General features: G+C 43.0%; 1 protein-coding gene across 3 annotated transcripts in view; it reads left to right on the forward strand.

Annotated features, from left to right (window-relative positions):
* slc6a16a (solute carrier family 6 member 16a) overlaps nt 1-18,492 on the forward strand; it is a 44,374-nt gene that overhangs the window by 9,265 nt on the left and 16,617 nt on the right. For 2 of the 3 annotated variants that reach the window (XR_010461253.1, XM_065010724.1), the window contains exons 3-10: nt 3,742-3,899; nt 8,596-8,722; nt 9,076-9,251; nt 9,804-9,914; nt 10,580-10,821; nt 11,653-11,833; nt 13,707-13,908; nt 15,810-15,969. Coding sequence is in view for 2 of the 3 variants with exons in the window: in XM_065010724.1 (XP_064866796.1) it covers nt 3,742-3,899; nt 8,596-8,722; nt 9,076-9,251; nt 9,804-9,914; nt 10,580-10,821; nt 11,653-11,833; nt 13,707-13,908; nt 15,810-15,969 (1,357 nt within the window). In the remaining variant the exon portion in view is untranslated. Of the gene's footprint in view, nt 1-3,741; nt 3,988-8,595; nt 8,723-9,075; nt 9,252-9,803; nt 9,915-10,579; nt 10,822-11,652; nt 11,834-13,706; nt 13,909-15,809; nt 15,970-18,492 lie in introns of those variants that run through there. The other variant, XM_065010725.1, reaches the window with a different exon arrangement.

The following is an 18,492-nucleotide window of genomic DNA, read 5'->3' on the forward strand; positions in this document are numbered from 1 at the left end:
AGCTGACTCTATAGCCACTCCTACTGAGGATGGTAGCTGACTCTATAGCCACTCCTACTGAGGATGGTATCTGACTCTATAGCCACTCCTACTGAGGATGGTAGCTGACTCTATAGCCACTCCTACTGAGGATGGTATCTGACTCTATAGCCACACCTACTGAGGATGGTAGCTGACTCTATAGCCACTCCTATCTGTCATATTTTTAATCTGAGTCTAGAGGAAAGTCTTTCCCTGGAGGGAAGCCAAAGTAATTCCGCTACCCAAGAGTGGTAAAGCAGCCTTTACTGGTTCTAACAGCAGACCTATAAGCTTGCTGCCAGATCTTAGCAAACTGTTGGAAAAAATTGTGTTTGATGAAATACAATGCTATTTCTCTGTAAACAAATTAACAACAGACTTTCAGCATGCTTATAGAGAAGGGCACTCAACATGTACTGCACTGACACAAATGAATGATGATTGGTTGAAAGAAATTGATAATAAGAATATTGTGGGAGCTGTCGATTTCAGTGCAGCCTTTGATATTATTGACCATAACCTGTTGTTGAAAAAACATATGTGTTATGGCTTTTCAACCTCTGCCATATCGTGGATTCAGAGCTATCTATCTAATAGAATTCAATGGGTTTTCTTTAATGGAAGCTTCTCTAATGTCAAACATGTAAAGTGTGGTATACCGCAGGGCAGCTCTCTAGGCCCTCTACACGTTTCTATTTTTACCAATGACCTGCCATTGACATTAAGCAAAGCACGTGTGTCCATGTATGCTGATGATTCAACCATATATGCATCAGCAACCACAGCTAATGAATTCACTGAAATCCTTAATAAAGAGTTGTTGTCTGTTTGTTCTGGTCCTGAACATCTCTAAAACTAAGAGCATTGTATATGGTACAAATCATTCCTTAAGTGCTAGACCTCAGCTGAATCTGGTAATGAATGGTGTGGCTGTTGAACAAGTTGAGGATACTAAATTACTTGGCGTTACCTTAGATTGTAAACTGTCATGGTCAACACATATAGATTCAATGGTTGTAAAGATGGGGAGAGGTCTAGTCATAATAAAGAGATGCTCTGCTTTTTTGACACCACACTCCAAAAAGCAAGTTCTGCAGGCTATAGTTTTGTCTAATCTTGATTATTGTCCAGTCATTTGGTCCAGTGCTGCAAGGAAAAACCTAGTTAAGCTGCAGCGGACCCAGAACAGAGCGGCACATTTTGCTCTTAATTGTAATCAGAGGGCTGATATAAATGCTGATATAAAAACAGATCAAGCAAAACCTCACGGCACAAGACCTCTCTCCTGTTTGACCTAGATAGTGTGTGTGTGTATGCATTGATATGTTGGCTACGTCTTCCTTTAAAAAAATGTATGTAGTTCTGTCCTTGAGCTGTTCTTATCTATTAATGTTCTGTATTATGTCATTCTGTATTATGTTTCATGTTTTATGTTGAACCCCAGGAAGAGTAGTTGCTGCTTTTGCAACAGCTAATGGGGATCCTAATTAAATACAAAAAAAACTGACACGCTCAGTGGCAGAACAACAGATTTTTACCTTGTCAGCTCGGGGATTCGATCCAGCAACCTTTCGGTTACTAGCCCAACGCTATTACCACTAGATACACAATACACAATAAATTAATCAACAAACGTTTTATCACTAATTATTATTACAACCAGCACTTTCAGTCCTTATTATGTGGGACTAGAACCATCACTTTCAGACTTTATGCTGTGGGACTAGACCCATCACTTTCAGACTTGATGCTGTGGGACTAGAACCATCACTTTCAGACTTTATGCTGTGGGACTAGAACCATCACTTTCAGACTTGATGCTGTGGGACTAGAACCATCACTTTCAGACTTTATGCTGTGGGACTAGAACCATCACTTTCAGACTTTATGCTGTGGGACTAGAACCATCACTTTCAGACTTTATGCTGTGGGACTAGAACCATCACTTTCAGACTTTATGCTGTGGGACTAGAACCATCACTTTCAGACTTGATGCTGTGGGACTAGAACCATCACTATCAGCCTTCATGCTTGTGGGACTAGAACCATCACTTTCAGACTTTATGCTGTGGGACTAGACCCATCACTTTCAGATACTTTTTGCTGTGGGACTAGACCCATCACTTTCAGATACTTTTTGCTGTGGGACTAGACCCATCACTTTCAGATACTTTTTGCTGTGGGACTAGACCCATCACTTTCAGATACTTTATGCTGTGGGACTAGACCCATCACTTTCAGACTTTATGCTGTGGGACTAGACCCATCACTTTCAGATACTTTTTGCTGTGGGACTAGACCCATCACTTTCAGATACTTTTTGCTGTGGGACTAGACCCATCACTTTCAGATACTTTTTGCTGTGGGACTAGGCCCATCACTTTCAGATACTTTATGCTGTGGGACTAGACCCATCACTTTCAGATACTTTATGCTGGGGGACTAGAACCATCACTTTCAGATACTTTTTGAAGAAGTAGGTTTATTTCTCTCTAACTCGTCCCCCTCCCTCTCTCTCTCTCTCTTACTCTCTACTTCATACCATTGTTTTATCTCTCCCTCCCCTGTCTCCTTCACTTGTGTTTTTCCATCTGTTCTCTGTCTAACCCCATTCACTCTCTCTCTCTCGCTTTTTCCCTCTCTACTTTATTCCATTGTTGCATCTCTCCCTCCCCTGACTCCTTCACTCTTGTTTTTCCATCTGTTATCTCTCTAACCCCATTCAGTCTCTTTCTCTTGAGTGGCGCAATGGGCTAGAGGCGTCACTACAGACCATGGTTCGATCCTGGGCTGTATCACATACTGCAGTGATTGGGAGTCCCGTAGTAATTAATTACTTAAAAATCATACAATGTGATTTTCTGGATTTTTGTTTTAGATTCCGTCTCTCACAGTTGAAGTGTACCTATGATACAAATTACAGACCTCTACATGCTTTGTAAGTAGGAAAACCTGCAAAATCAGCAGGGGATCAAATACTTGTTCTCCCTACTGTATATAGCCATTGAATCTTGAATAATATAACTGTCACGAGAATTTTCAATCCCAATGATAATAACCAACCATTATTAAAGCTTTGACTAATTCCCGAGGTTTGTAAGACCTTGGATTTAATAATAATTAGGCCAAGACTCAAATCATATAATGCGCATAGCCTTTTATATAACTCCTACAAGCACCTACAAGTCTACAAGCGCATCTGTTCCTCCCTGGGTGGAGGAACGTTATCTCCTGTCCTTGGTCTCACAGTACCAAAACATGTGTGTTGTCAAGTTCCTATTTATCACCCACAAACACAATGTTCCCACTGACTCACAATATTCTAGAATTATGTCGAAACACATTGTCTAAGCTTCTGTAACTATTAGGGTGAAATACTTTAGTCATTACTCTTAATGTCATTCAGATTCTCTTATTATTACTCTAAACATATACATTCCCTTATCAATAACTTTAAAATGCCTCATGACCTTAGTTCAACTGTCTAATTCCAAAACTCAAGAAATAAGCTTGTTTTGTTCCTTTGTTTGTAAACAATGCAATTGTAAACTATATATGTTTTAATCTTATGGATTGTCAGTCCTTGCATCATAGCTCTGTCTTTGAATCTGAGAGTGGTTACATTTCTCCAACCCCATCCCTCAGTTGTTTACCGAAACAGTGAACTGCAGATTTCCCCTTTAACTCTCTGCCTCCTCTCCCTCTCTCTTCTCCTGGCAGGCGCATTCATGGTTCTCTATGTCATGCTGTTGGTGGTGGTGGGGGTTCCCCTGTTCTTCATGGAGCTGGCTGCGGGCCAGTGTATCCGTCAGGGCAGCATCGGTGTGTGGAAGCACATCTCCCCCAAGCTGGCCGGTATCGGCTACTCCAGCTGCATGGTGAGCACAACAGGTTGGCCGGTATCGGCTACTCCAGCTGCATGGTGAGCACAACAGGTTGGCCGGTATCGGCTACTCCAGCTGCATGGTGAGAACAACAGGGGTTGGTCCCAAATGGCACCCTATTTCATACTGTATGTACAGATGCCGTACCTGAAATTGAACCTGCTTCTCACAGCACGAAAATAATCCTGCTGCAACAGGAAATGTCAATTATTATGTGGATTATAATTAATGGACATTTATGTAGGGAAAATCAGGTCTGAAATGTTAAAGTGGAAATTACAAACGTTAGAAGCCTTTTTAAAAATTGAATTCATAAAAATTAGCATTTCCTGCAAAAATGAGCATTTCCTTTTCCTGTGCAGGAAAATTATCTGCAACAACAGAGTGATTAAATTAAGATAGCAGATTTGTAGTGCACTACTTTTGACCAGAGAGGCAGAGCCCCAATAGGTCCTGGTCAAAAGTAGTGCTGCACTTTATAGGTAAATAGAGTGCCATTTGGGATGCATATTTTGTCAACTAACTAACAATACACATTCCCACCACACACAGGGACTAGTTTCTCAACTAACTAACAATACACATTCCCACCACACACAGGGACTAGTTTCTCAACTAACTAACTAACAATACACATTCCCACCACACACAGGGACTAGTTTCTCAACTAACTAACAATACACATTCCCACCACACACGGACTAGTTTCTCAACTAACTAACAATACACATTCCCACCACACACAGGGACTAGTTTCTCAACTAACTAACAATACACATTCCCACCACACACAGGGACTAGTTTCTCAATTAACTAACAATACACATTCCCACCACACACAGGGACTAGTTTCTCAATTAACTAACAATACACATTCCCACCACACACAGGGACTAGTTTCTCAACTAACTAACAATACACATTCCCACCACACACAGGGACTAGTTTCTCAATTAACTAACAATACACATTCCCACCACACACAGGGACTAGTTTCTCAACTAACTAACAATACACATTCCCACCACACACAGGGACTGCTTTCATCTGATTACCATTCTGGTGTTTGGTTGGGACTGCTTTCATCTGCTAACCATTCTGGTGTTTGGTTGGTTACCATTCTGGTGTTTGGTTGGTTACCATTCTGGTGTTTGGTTGGGACTGCTTTCATCTGCTAACCATTCTGGTGTTTGGTTGGTTACCATTCTGGTGTTTGGTTGGTTACCATTCTGGTGTTTGGTTGGTTACCATTCTGGTGTTTGGTTGCGGTACAAGAAAATGTTATTTATTTCTTCTGCTTGTCATGAGAAACATTTGGACGATGGCTGAAGGAACATTTTGACTTCGTCATTATTCAACATACAAGGAACCTCGTAGAAAGAGGAGGAAGGGAAGCGCTACTAAGGTACACAATAGTACATTTTGGTAGATAGAAGGTGCTCTTTGGTAAAAGGGGTGAATTGGTCATCAAAAAGAAAGGAAGACCAAAGCACTCTTCATATAATTGATGAAAAATGCCTTTATTGGTATGGCATGTTCAATAGAAACAAGGTTTTAAAAATCTGACGCGTTTCGGCTGCATGGCCTTCGTCAGGGAGTACAAAGAAATAATACAATGTCCTCTTTGAACAGATTTTCCAATTAGCCCTAATTGGAAGAGGGAGTGGTTACACAATTGATTGGACACACCTACTAAGCAATACTATACTATACTATACACATTCAAAAGTGAAATACTGTAGCTATGTTATCATAAAATTACAACTCCAAGCTAGAAGCATCAGAACACTTAGAAAGGTAGTTCTAAACTTAAATATGACGGGGAGAAGTGTCAAGAATAAGAAAGCCATATATTCCATTGTACACTAGAACGCAGCAAAACATGAACTACAACCGTCTAAACATAGCTGAGGGCAATTGAGCAAAATACAAGGAACCTCCTTCCATGCCCCTTGATTTGTCACAATGTTGCTAGACTGTTCCTAGAATGTTTTCAAAAGGAACGTTCTCAGGAATTAGAAACACTGGAACATAGGCTGTTCCCTGGCCTGACAGAAATGTTTTGGGAGACAAACATTGTCACTAGGGTGACGGTTAAGGCCTAATGTTGAGGCTATAGATCTGTGGTGAAGGCAAAAAAATAGACCAGGACCCGACACAATAAACCTGTTGACTAGATTTCCAGGTAAGTTAAAAACAGCTCCATGCATGCAGAATGCATATTTGAATATGCATAAATATCCATAATATCAGTCAACAGTGTGATTATGGCTCCTAGTGTTGTTAACAGGTCCTGCACCAATGACTGTGGACAGGTTTGGAACCTGACCTTAAGCCCTGAGGCAAAGAAGAACAGCAGAACAGCTTCCAGAAGTAGACTGGTGTAGTCTAGCAGTCAGAATCAGTCAGCTTGGTTTAACCGTGCAGGAGGTCATAGAAACAGCATAGTTATGGTGAGAGATCACTTCATAATTAACCTTTTAGTCACCTCATGTCTGGTAAACAGAGATACAAAACAAACTGACTCGTACACCTGTGTGGCTCAAAGGCTAGAGGTTTGTGTCTGTCTGTCTGTCTGTCTGTCTGTCTGTCTGTCTGTCTGTCTGTCTGTGTGGTCTGTCTGTCTGTCTGTCTGTCTGTCTGTCTGTCTGTCTGTCTGTCTGTCTGTCTGTCTGTCTGTCTGTCTGTCTGTCTGTCTGTCTGTCTGTCTGTCTGTCTGTCTGTCTGTCTGTCTGTCTGTCTGTCTGTCTGTCTGTCTGTCTGTCTGTCTGTGTGGTCTGTCTGTCTGTCTGTCTGTCTGTCTGTCTGTCTGTCTGTCTGTCTGTCTGTCTGTCTGTCTGTCTGTCTGTCTGTCTGTCTGTCTGTCTGTCTGTCTGGTCTGTCTGTCTGTCTGTCTGTCTGTCTGTCTGTCTGTCTGTCTGTCTGTCTGTCTGTCTGTCTGTCTGTCTGTCTGTCTGTCTGTCTGTCTGTCTGGTCTGTCTGTCTGGTCTGTGTGGTTAGGGGAACGATCTCTTTCTAATGTGTGAGAAGTAGTTGCACACTCCTCTCTCCCCTGTGTTGGTATGACTTATGCACTGACACCCTATTGGTTAACACTGACAGCCTCGGGCCTCCTGAGTGGGGCAGTGCTCTCTCCCCTGTGTTGGTATGACTTATGCACTGACACCCTATTGGTTAACACTGACAGCCTCGGGCCTCCTGAGTGGGGCAGTGCTCTCTCCCCTGTGTTGGTATGACTTATGCACTGACACCCTATTGGTTAACACTGACAGCCTCGGGCCTCCTGAGTGGGGCAGTGCTCTCTCCCGCTGTGCCACTAGAGATTCTGGGTTCGAGTCCAGGCTCTGTCACAGCGGGCCGCGACCGGGATACCCATGGGGTGGCGCACAATTGGCCCAGCGTCACCCTATTGCTTAACACTGACACCCTATTCATACTCATTCTGTCAGTGCTGATGTCAGGGAGCTGCTATAACAATATTTAAAGGGATAGTGTGATACTTTAGGAATTACTTACCCAGAGTCAGAGAACTTTGTGATTTGAAGTCCCTGCATACAGTTTGAAGGAAGTTTAATTTAGTTTTGCGAGCCATTGTTAACTAGCGTTAGCGCTACTAACTGCTACTACTTGCAGTTTTATTATATGCATAGTCACTTCACCCCTACCTACATATACAAATTACCTCGACTAACCTGTACCCCTTTAGTTTATTTGGTAAATATTTTCTTACTGACTTGTTGGTTACCCCCTTGTAATAGCATTATTTTATTGTGTGACACACTGACTCGGTACCGGTACCCTTCCTCAGGTGCAGCTAGCATGTTAAATACTGTATTAACCCTGTCTTCCTTCCTCAGGTGCAGCTAGCATGTTAAATACTGCATTAACCCTGTCTTCCTTCCTCAGGTGCAGCTAGCATGTTAAATACTGCATTAACCCTGTCTTCCTTCCTCAGGTGCAGCTAGCATGTTACATACTGCATTACCCCTGTCTTCCTTCCTCAGGTGCAGCTAGCATGTTAAATACTGTATTAACCCTGTCTTCCTTCCTCAGGTGCAGCTAGCATGTTAAATACTGTATTAACCCTGTCTTCCTTCCTCAGGTGCAGCTAGCATGTTAAATACTGTATTAACCCTGTCTTCCTTCCTCAGGTGCAGCTAGCATGTTAAATACTGTATTAACCCTGTCTTCCTTCCTCAGGTGCAGCTAGCATGTTAAATACTGTATTAACCCTGTCTTCCTTCCTCAGGTGCAGCTAGCATGTTAAATACTGCATTACCCCTGTCTTCCTTCCTCAGGTGCAGCTAGCATGTTAAATACTGCATTACCCCTGTCTTCCTTCCTCAGGTGCAGCTAGCATGTTAAATACTGTATTAACCCTGTCTTCCTTCCTCAGGTGCAGCTAGCATGTTAAATACTGTATTAACCCTGTCTTCCTTCCTCAGGTGCAGCTAGCATGTTAAATACTGTATTAACCCTGTCTTCCTTCCTCAGGTGCAGCTAGCATGTTAAATACTGTATTAACCCTGTCTTCCTTCCTCAGGTGCAGCTAGCATGTTAAATACTGCATTAACCCTGTCTTCCTTCCTCAGGTGCAGCTAGCATGTTAAATACTGCATTAACCCTGTCTTCCTTCCTCAGGTGCAGCTAGCATGTTAAATACTGCATTAACCCTGTCTTCCTTCCTCAGGTGTGTTTCTTTGTGGCTCTCTACTACAATGTCATCATCGCATGGAGTCTCTTCTACATGGGCAACTCCTTCCAGTATCCTCTACCTTGGGAGCAGTGTCCCATCAACATGACCACCAATTACACTGGTATTCACTAGCTGTGTATGTGTGTGTGTGTGTAGTATAGTATTTTGTCCCTACAAGGTTAGTTGTACAAGACTGTGTGTGTGTGTGTGTGTGTGTGTGTGTGTGTGTGTGTGTGTGTGTGTGTGTGTGTGTGTGTGTGTGTGTGTGTGTGTGTGTGTGTGTGTGTGTGTGTCATATCATGCTTCTCCTTATTTGTGTTTAGATGTGTTTTGGACACGTTGTATTCTACAAGAGCAGGGTTTGTGTATGTAAACTATAAATCTCTCTCCCTCACTCTCTCTCACTCCCCCTCCTCTATCTCTCACTTCCTCTCCCTCCTTCTCTCTCTGTCTCTCGCTCTCTCTGTCTGTCAGTAAAGGAATGCTTAGGTAGCTCCCCAACCACATACTTCTGGTTCCGGAAGGCTCTAGACATCACAGACTCCATCGATGAGTCTGGTGAGTTTAACCCCATCATGACAGGCTGTCTGCTGGCTGCCTGGGCCATCGTCTGTCTAGCAATGATCAAAGGCATCAAGTCGTCTGCCAAGGTAAGGACGCTCTCAGTTCATCTTTTTCACAACATATAGCATGTTACAAACAGGATAACGGGTCACCACCTGCCTTGATCCTCAGTAGTGTCGCCCCCGGCAACCACTAACCATGATTATGGTAGGCTAGTAGTTAACACGCTAGCTGTGAAGGAAAGTGGCTGAATTCTGTTTTTGGCAAATGTTACTTTTAAATTGTTTAATGTTAATGTTAATGTCCTCCTTCGTTGACCTTGTCTTGTTAAATGTTTTTTTTTCGTGTATAGTTTTTAAAAGAGAATGTAGAATGCCTTTTGATAAATATTGATTTAATCCAATATCTTATGGTACTTAGTCTGTGTCCATGAACCCAGCCCTATATCTACCTATAGGTAAAGTTAAAGATACATTCTGAAATTGGAAGAACAACAAAACGGCAACCCCACCACCTGTCCTGGTATACAGCTGAGGAGTGGGGCTGGAGAAATACAACCTCTCCCAAATCCATAGACATATTTTACAATCTCCATTAAAAGAAGTGATGGTTCCTAATTGGATTGTAATTCTCCTTAGGTGATGTATTTCTCCTCAGTCTTCCCCTATGCTGTGCTGTTCATCTTCCTCGTCAGAGGCTTGATGCTGGATGGAGCCATGGAGGGAATCGCCTACATGTTCTACCCTAAAGTAAGCACTATAATAACTATAATAATAATATATTTCATTGATGTTGCGCTTTTAATTACAAGTAGAGTCTCAAAGATGCTTAAAAACAAGAATTAAAAAAACAAGAATTTCTATTCACTTCCTGAATTGACAGAATATAAATAGAATAGAATTTAGTCTTATGCTGTCACTCACTCTCTCTCTCTCTTTTGTCTCTCTCTCTCTCTCTCTCTCTCTCTCTCTCTCTCTTTTGTCTCTCTCTCTCTCTCTCTCTTTGTCTCTCTCTCTCTCTCTCTTTTGTCTCTCTCTCTCTCTCTCTCTCTTTTGTCTCTCTCTCTCTCTCTCTCTCTCTCTTTTGTCTCTCTCTTGTCTCTCTTTTGTCTCTCTCTCTCTTCTCTCTCTCTCTCTCTCTCTCTCTTTTGTCTCTCTCTTGTCTCTCTTTTGTCTCTCTCTCTTTGTCTCTCTCTCTCTCTCTCTCTCTCTTGTCTTGTCTCTCTCTCTCTCTCTCTCTTTTGTCTCTCTCTCTCTCTCTCTCTCTTGTCTCTCTCTCTTTTTGTCTCTCTCTCTCTCTTTGTGTCTCTCTCTCTCTCTCTCTCTCTCTTTTGTCTCTCTCTCTCTCTCTCTTGTCTCTCTCTCTCTCTCTCTCTCTCTCTCTCTCTTTCTCTCTCTCTGTCTCTCTGTCTCAGATAGAAATTTGGGCTAAGGTGCAGGTGTGGCGGCAGGCAGCCACACAGGTGTTCTTTGCCCTGGGCCTGGGCTACGGCTCTGTGATTGCCTACTCTTCCTACAACCCCATCCACAACAACTGTCACCGTGACGCGCTCATGGTCTCTTGCATCAACTTCATGACCTCAGTGCTCGCATCACTGGTGGTGTTCGTAGTGCTGGGCTTCAGGGCCAAGAACATTGTCCTGAACTGCATCACCCAGTAAGTATGGAGTCAAGGGGAGATTGTGTGTGAGTGAGTGAGTGAGTGAGTGAGTGAGTGAGTGAGTGAGTGAGTGAGTGAGTGAGTGAGTGAGTGAGTGAGTGAGTGAGTGAGTGAGTGAGTGAGTGAGTGAGTGAGTGAGTGAGTGAGTGAGTGAGTGAGTGAGTGAGTGAGTGAGTGAGAGAAATGTAATTTTGTTATTTCGGATGAACTATCCCTTTATAAAGCATGTCAATATTATGGAAACATATCCAAGACATGTCTATATGTACACTCTTAGAAAGAAAGGTGCTATCTAGAACCTTAAAGGGTTCGTCAACTGTCCACATAGGAGAACCATTTGAAGAACTATTGTTGGTTGCAGGTAGAACCCTTTTGGTTCCAGTTTCTACATGGAACCAAAAAGGGTTCTACCTGGGACCAAAAAAAGGGTTCTACCTGGAACCAAAATGGTTCTCCTATGGGTCCATCTGACTAACCTTTTCGGAACCTTTTTTTCTAAGAGTGTAAGCATACCTTCAAATAAAGTATTAGCGATGTACCTGAAGGGAATTGAGATATTGAGAGCTTGGAATTATCATGTTCTATCTGCAATTTTGCCTAAATTGAGTTCTGGACATGTTCTTGTTCTGTTCAATGTTCTCTACCTATATAGTACTCTAAATACCCCAATTCATGTTGATAAGTGAATAAGGATATGAGATAGAAATTGCTCACACCATTCAAAACAATAAGGGTTGGTAACTTTAAAGCCAATTATCTCAGAATCAACTTTTTACAGAAGGAACCTTATAATTCTAAGCTTGGACTCCGTCACCTCCCACCCTTCAGAAATCTGGGCCTGTTAAACGACATGGCCACACATGGAAGCAACCATCACTGGTGGCCGTGGTTCAACATGTCTGATCCTGCCTCCGTCACCATACCTGACTACAGAGAATGGTACCATCACTACGGCTCCCAGGTGGGGACAAACATCACCGACTGTGACCTGGATGAGGAGATGAGCAAGGTGAGGGTTAGATTAGGTTTTAGGGGGCTTGTGGTTCAAATCCTATTTTCAGAAATAATGGAGAAAGGAGTCCTTTGTAATGTAGGCAGAAAGTTATTTATAAGGAACTGTCTTTACCTGGCTCTAACTGTCTTTACCTGGCTTTAACTGTCTTTACCTGGCTCTAACTGTCTTTACCTGGCTCTAACTGGCTCTAACTGTCTTTACCTGGCTCTAACTGTCTTTACCTGGCTCTAACTGTCTTTACCTGGCTCTAACTGTCTTTACCTGGCTCTAACTGTCTTTACCTGGCTCTAACTGTTTCCCTACCTTGTATTCCCTCTCTTTCTTCACCCCTTACAACCTCCTGTTAACACCTTGCCCTCCCTCCCATGTTCTCTCCCTCCCTCCCGTGTTCTCTCCCTCCCTCCCGTGTTCTCTCCCTCCCTCCTGTGTTCTCTCCCTACCTCCCGTGTTTTCTCCCTCCCTCGTTCTCTCGCTCCCTCCCGTGTTCTCTCCCTCCCTCCCGTGTTCTCTCCCTACCTCCCGTGTTCTCTCCCTACCTCCCGTGTTCTCTCCCTTCCTCCCGTGTTCTCTCCCTACCTCCCGTGTTCTCTCCCTACCTCCCGTGTTCTCTCCCTACCTCCCGTGTTCTCTCCCTACCTCCCGTGTTCTCTCCCTCCCTCCTGTGTTCTCTCCCTACCTCCCGTGTTCTCTCCCTCCCTCCTGTGTTCTCTCCCTACCTCCCGTGTTCTCTCCCACCTCCCGTGTTCTCTCCCTACCTCCCGTGTTCTCTCCTACCTCCCGTGTTCTCTCCCTACCTCCCGTGTTCTCTCCCTACCTCCCGTGTTCTCTCCCTCCCTCCCGTGTTCTCTCCCTACCTCCCGTGTTCTCTCCCTCCCTCGTTCTCTCCCTCTCTCCCGTGTTCTCTCCCTACCTCCCTCGTTCTCTCCCTCCCTCCCGTGTTCTCTCCCTACCTCCCGTGTTCTCTCCCTCCTTCGTTCTCTCCTTCGTTCCCTCCCTCGTTCCCACGTTCTCTCCCTCACTCATTCTCTCCCTCCCTCCCATGTTCTCCATCCCCTCCCTTCCTCCCTCCCTCGTTCTCTCCCTTTCTCTATTACATTTTTACCCCCCCTCTCTAACCCATTTCTAACCCATATCTAACCTATCTCTAACCCATTTCTAACCCATTTCTAACCCATTTCTAACCCATATCTAACCTATCTCTAACCCCTCTAACCCATATCTAACCCCTCTCTAACCCATATCCTACCCCTCTCTAACCCATATCTAACCCCTCTCTAACCCATGTATAACTAATTCTCTAATCCATATCTAACCCCTCTCTAACCCATATGTCGCTCAAACCCTCTTAATTTCAATACGTTGTTGAGAAAGGCAGGTTACAAATATCAACATAATCCACATAGAATACAGGTTACAAATATCATCATACTCCACATAGAATACAGTTTACAAATATCATCATATTCCACATAGAATACAGGTTACAAATATCAACATAATCCACATAGAATACAGGTTACAAATATCATCATATTCCACATAGAATACAGGTTACAAATATCAACATAATCCACATAGAATACAGGTTACAAATATCAACATAATCCACATAGAATACAGGTTACAAATATCAACATATTCCACATAGAATACAGGTTACAAATATCAACATATTCCACATAGAATACAGGTTACAAATATCAACATAATCCACATAGAATACAGGTTACAAATATCAACATACTCCACATAGAATACAGGTTACAAATATCAACATATTCCACATAGAATACAAGTTACAAATATCAACATACTCCACGTAAATGAAAGTGTTTGTCCCTCTTGTCCCTCTCTCTCTAACCCCCAGGGTGTGGAAGGGACGGGCCTGGCGTTCATTGCCTTCACAGAGGCCATGGCCCAGTTCCCTGCCAGCCCCTTCTGGTCCACGCTCTTCTTCCTCATGCTGCTCAACCTGGGCATGAGCACCATGTTCGGCACCATGCAGGGGATCCTCACCCCCCTCATGGACAACTTCAGCCTGCTGGGACGCCACCGGACCATGCTCACAGGTAATACAGACATGTTCACACACACCAATGACCCAAAACACAAATGCACCCACGTACACACACGTGCGCACACACACTCAACTAAATGTTTCAAAGACAGACAAAGAGCACAACTACAAACTAAAACACCAAAAATCTGTGTTCTTTGTCTGTCTTACAAGTTTTAGTTTGTAGTTGTCTGTCTTAGTCTTTCACTAAAATATCTGTCTCTTTGTCTGTCTTAGTCTGTGTCACTAAATATCTGTGTTCTTTGTCTGTCTTAGTCTGTGTCACTAAATATCTGTGTTCTTTGTCTGTCTTAGTCTGTGTCACTAAATATCTGTGTTCTTTGTCTGTCTTAGTCTGTGTCACTAAATATCTGTGTTTTGTCTTCTTAGTCTGTCTTAGTCTGTGTCACTAAATATCTGTGTTCTTTGTCTTCTTAGTCTGTCTAAATATCTGTGTTCTTTGTCTGTCTTAGTCTGTGTCACTAAATATCTGTGTTCTTTGTCTGTCTTAGTCTGTGTCACTAAATATCTGTGTTCTTTGTCTGTCTTAGTCTGTGTCACTAAATATCTGTGTTCTTTGTCTGTGTCTGTCTGTGTTCTTTGTCTGTGTCACTAAATATCTGTGTTCTTTGTCTGTCTTAGTCTGTGTCACTAAATATCTGTGTTCTTTGTCTGTCTTAGTCTGTGTCACTAAATATCTGTGTTCTTTGTCTGTCTTAGTCTTTGTCACTAAATATCTGTGTTCTTTGTCTGTCTTAGTCTGTGTCACTTATCTGTGTTCTTTGTCTGTCTTAGTCTGTGTCACTAAATATCTGTGTTCTTTGTCTGTCTTAGTCTGTGTCACTAAATATCTGTGTTCTTTGTCTGTCTTAGTCTGTGTCACTAAATATCTGTGTTCTTTGTCTGTCTTATCTATGGTTCTTTGTCTGTCTTAGTCTGTGTCACTAAATATCTGTGTTCTTTGTCATTATGGTTCAGTGTGTCACTAAATAGCTGTGTTCTTTGTCATTATGTGTTCTTTGTCTCAGTCTGTGTCACTAAATAGCTGTGTTCTTTGTCATTATGTGTTCAGTCTTGTCACTAAATAGCTGTGTTCTTTCTGTCATTATGGTTCAGTGTCTGTCACTAAATAGCTGTGTTCTTTGTCTGTCTGTTCACTAAATATCTGTGTCATTATGGTTCAGTGTGTCACTAAATATCTGTGTTTTGTCTTTTAGTCATTATGGTTCAGTGTGTTGTCTTAGTCTGTGTCAATAGCTACTAAATATCTGTGTTCTTTGTCTGTCATTATGGTTCAGTAGGTCACTAAATAGCTGTGTTCTTTGTCATTATGGTTCAGTCTGGTCACTAAATAGCTGTGTTCTTTATCATTATGGTTCAGTAGGTCACTAAATAGCTGTGTTCTTTGTCATTATGGTTCAGTAGGTCACTAAATAGCTGTGTTCTTTATCATTATGGTTCAGTAGGTCACTAAATAGCTGTGTTCTTTATCATTATGGTTCAGTAGGTCACTAAATAGCTGTGTTCTTTATCATTATGGTTCAGTAGGTCACTAAATAGCTGTGTTCTTTGTCATTATGGTTCAGTAGGTCACTAAATAGCTGTGTTCTTTGTCATTATGGTTCAGTAGGTCACTAAATAGCTGTGTTCTTTATCATTATGGTTCAGTAGGTCACTAAATAGCTGTGTTCTTTATCATTATGGTTCAGTAGGTCACTAAATAGCTGTGTTCTTTGTCATTATGGTTCAGTAGGTCACTAAATAGCTGTGTTCTTTGTCATTATGGTTCAGTAGGTCACTAAATAGCTGTGTTCTTTGTCATTATGGTTCAGTAGGTCACTAAATAGCTGTGTTCTTTGTCATTATGATTCAGTGTGTTACTAAATAGCTGTGTTCTTTGTCATTATGGTTCAGTGTGCAGCTGTGCTCTGGGCTTTGTGATCGGACTTTTGTTTACCCAGCGCTCGGGGAACTACTTTGTGACAATGTTCGATGACTACTCTGCTACCCTACCCCTGATCATCGTGGTGGTCTTTGAGACATTCGCTGTGGCCTGGGTGTACGGAGCTGACCGGTAAGATGTCCAAACAGGTTTACCAATGCCAATGTAATAGTATAATACCAGTGTAATAGCATAATACCAGTGTAATAGTATAATACCAGTGAAATAGTATAATACCAGTGTAATAGTATAATACCAGTGTAATAGTATAATACCAGTGTAATAGTATAATACCAGTGTAATAGCATAATACCAGTGTAATAGTATAATACCAGTGTAATAGTATAATACCAGTGTAATAGTATAATACCAGTGTAATAGTATAATACCAGTGTAATAGTATAATACCAGTGTAATAGCATAATACCAATGTAATAGTATAATACCAGTGATGTACAGTACTCCTTTCTTTGGACTTATTCATGTTTTCTTTTCTACGTCACATTGCGATGTCCCTCCGTAATAGTGTAATATCCTGTGTCCCTCCGTGTACAGTACGATCCTGTGTCCTCCGTATTCGGTGATCCTGTGTCCCTCCGTCACATTGTCCTCCGATCCTGTCCCTCCGTAACGATCCTGTGTCCCTCGGTACGTCCTTGTCCCTCCGGTACTATCCTGTGTCCCTCCGTAATACGGTGTTCCTGTGTCCCTCCGTAATACGGTTAGATCCTGTGTCCCTCCGTAATACGGTACGATCCTGTGTCCCTCCGTAATACGGATATCCTGTGTCCCTCCGTAATACGGTATCCTGTGTCCCTCCGTATCCTCCTGTGTCCCTCCGTACGGTACTGATCCTCCTCCCTCCGTGTCCCTCCGTAATACGGTACTATCCTGTGTCCCTCCGTAATACGGTACGATCCTGTGTCCCTCCGTGGTCCCCTGTGTCCCTCCGTAAATATCCTGGTCCCTCCGTAATACTGATCCTGTGTCCCTCCGTATCACGTGTCCCTCCGTAATACGGTATCCTGTGTCCCTCCGTCACGGTACTATCCTGTGTCCCTCCGTAATCACGGTACGATCCTGTGTCCCTCCGTAATACGGTTGTCCTGTGTCCCTCCGTAATACGGTACGATCCTGTGTCCCTCCGTAATACGGTATATCCTGTGTCCCTCCGTTGGTACTATCCTGTGTCCCTCCGTAATACGGTACTATCCTGTGTCCCTCCGTAACGGTGGTGTCCCTCCGTAATACGATCCTGTGTCCCTCCGTAATATCCTGTGTCCCTCCGATCCTGTGTCCTGTGTCCCTCCGTATTAATACGGTACGATCCTGTGTCCCTCCGTAATACGGTACGATCCTGTGTCCCTCCGTAATACGGTACGATCCTGTGTCCCTCCGTAATACGGTACGATCCTGTGTCCCTCCGTAATACGGTACGATCCTGTGTCCCTCCGTAATACGGTACTATCCTGTTTCCCTCCATAATACGGTATGATCCTGTGTCCCTCCGTAATACGGTACGATCCTGTGTCCCTCCGTAATACGGTACGATCCTGCCTACTTTCTGGATCATGTCCCATAGGGTTTTTGAATTGGGCTTCAAGAATATAAAATCAAATTCATCTAAACGCAGCCATTTAAGATATACACTGAGTTTACAAAACAATACCTGCTCTATACATGACAGACTGAGCAGGTGAATCCAGGTGAAAGCTATAATCCCTTATTGATGTCACTTGATAAATCCACTTCAATCAGTGTAGATGAAGAGGAGGAGACAGGTTAAAGAAGGATGTTTAAGCCTTGAGACAATTGAGACCTGAATTGTGAATGTGTTCCATTCAGAGGGTGTTCGTGAATTCCATTCAGAGGGTGAACGTGTTCCATTCAGAGGGTGAACGTGTTCCATTCAGAGGGTGAACGTGTTCCATCAGAGGGTCATTCAGAGGGTGAACGTGTTCCATTCAGAGGGTGAACGTGTTCCATTCAGAGGGTGAACGTGTTCCATTCAGAGGGTGAACATTCAGAGGGTGAACGTGTTCCATTCAGAGGGTGAACGTGTTCCATTCAGAGGGTGAACGTGTTCCATTTAGAGGGTGAACGTGTTCCATTCAGAGGGTGAACGTGTTCCATTCAGAGGGTGAACGTGTTCCATTCAGAGGGTGAACGTGTTCCATTCAGAGGGTGAACGTGTTCCATTCAGAGGGTGAACGTGTTCCATTCAGAGGGTGAACGTGTTCCATTCAGAGGGTGAATGGTTCAGAGGCAATGGACAAGGCAACTGTAAAATGCCTTTGAACTCAAACACCGGTTTGAGTGTGTCAAGAACTGAAACCCGCTGGGTTTTTCACGCTCAACAGTTTCCCAGATGTATAAAGAATGGTCCACCACCCAAAGGACATGCAGCCAATTTGACACAACTGTAGGAAGCATTGGAGTCAACATTGGCCAGCATTCCTATGGAACGCATTTGACACTGAGGGAAAAGGGGGACAACTCAATAGGAAAGTTTTCCTAATGTTTTGTATACTTAGTGTATGTCAAATGATATTTATATTCGTGGTTTAATTTACTTCTAACTGTTGCCTTTCATGAAGGTTTTCAACTGTGTTTTCTTTTTTGTAATTGAAAACCTTCATGGGTGGCACTGGGTAG

This window comes from Oncorhynchus nerka, linkage group LG26, assembly GCF_034236695.1.
Source record: "Oncorhynchus nerka isolate Pitt River linkage group LG26, Oner_Uvic_2.0, whole genome shotgun sequence".
Lineage (NCBI taxonomy): Eukaryota > Metazoa > Chordata > Actinopteri > Salmoniformes > Salmonidae > Oncorhynchus > Oncorhynchus nerka.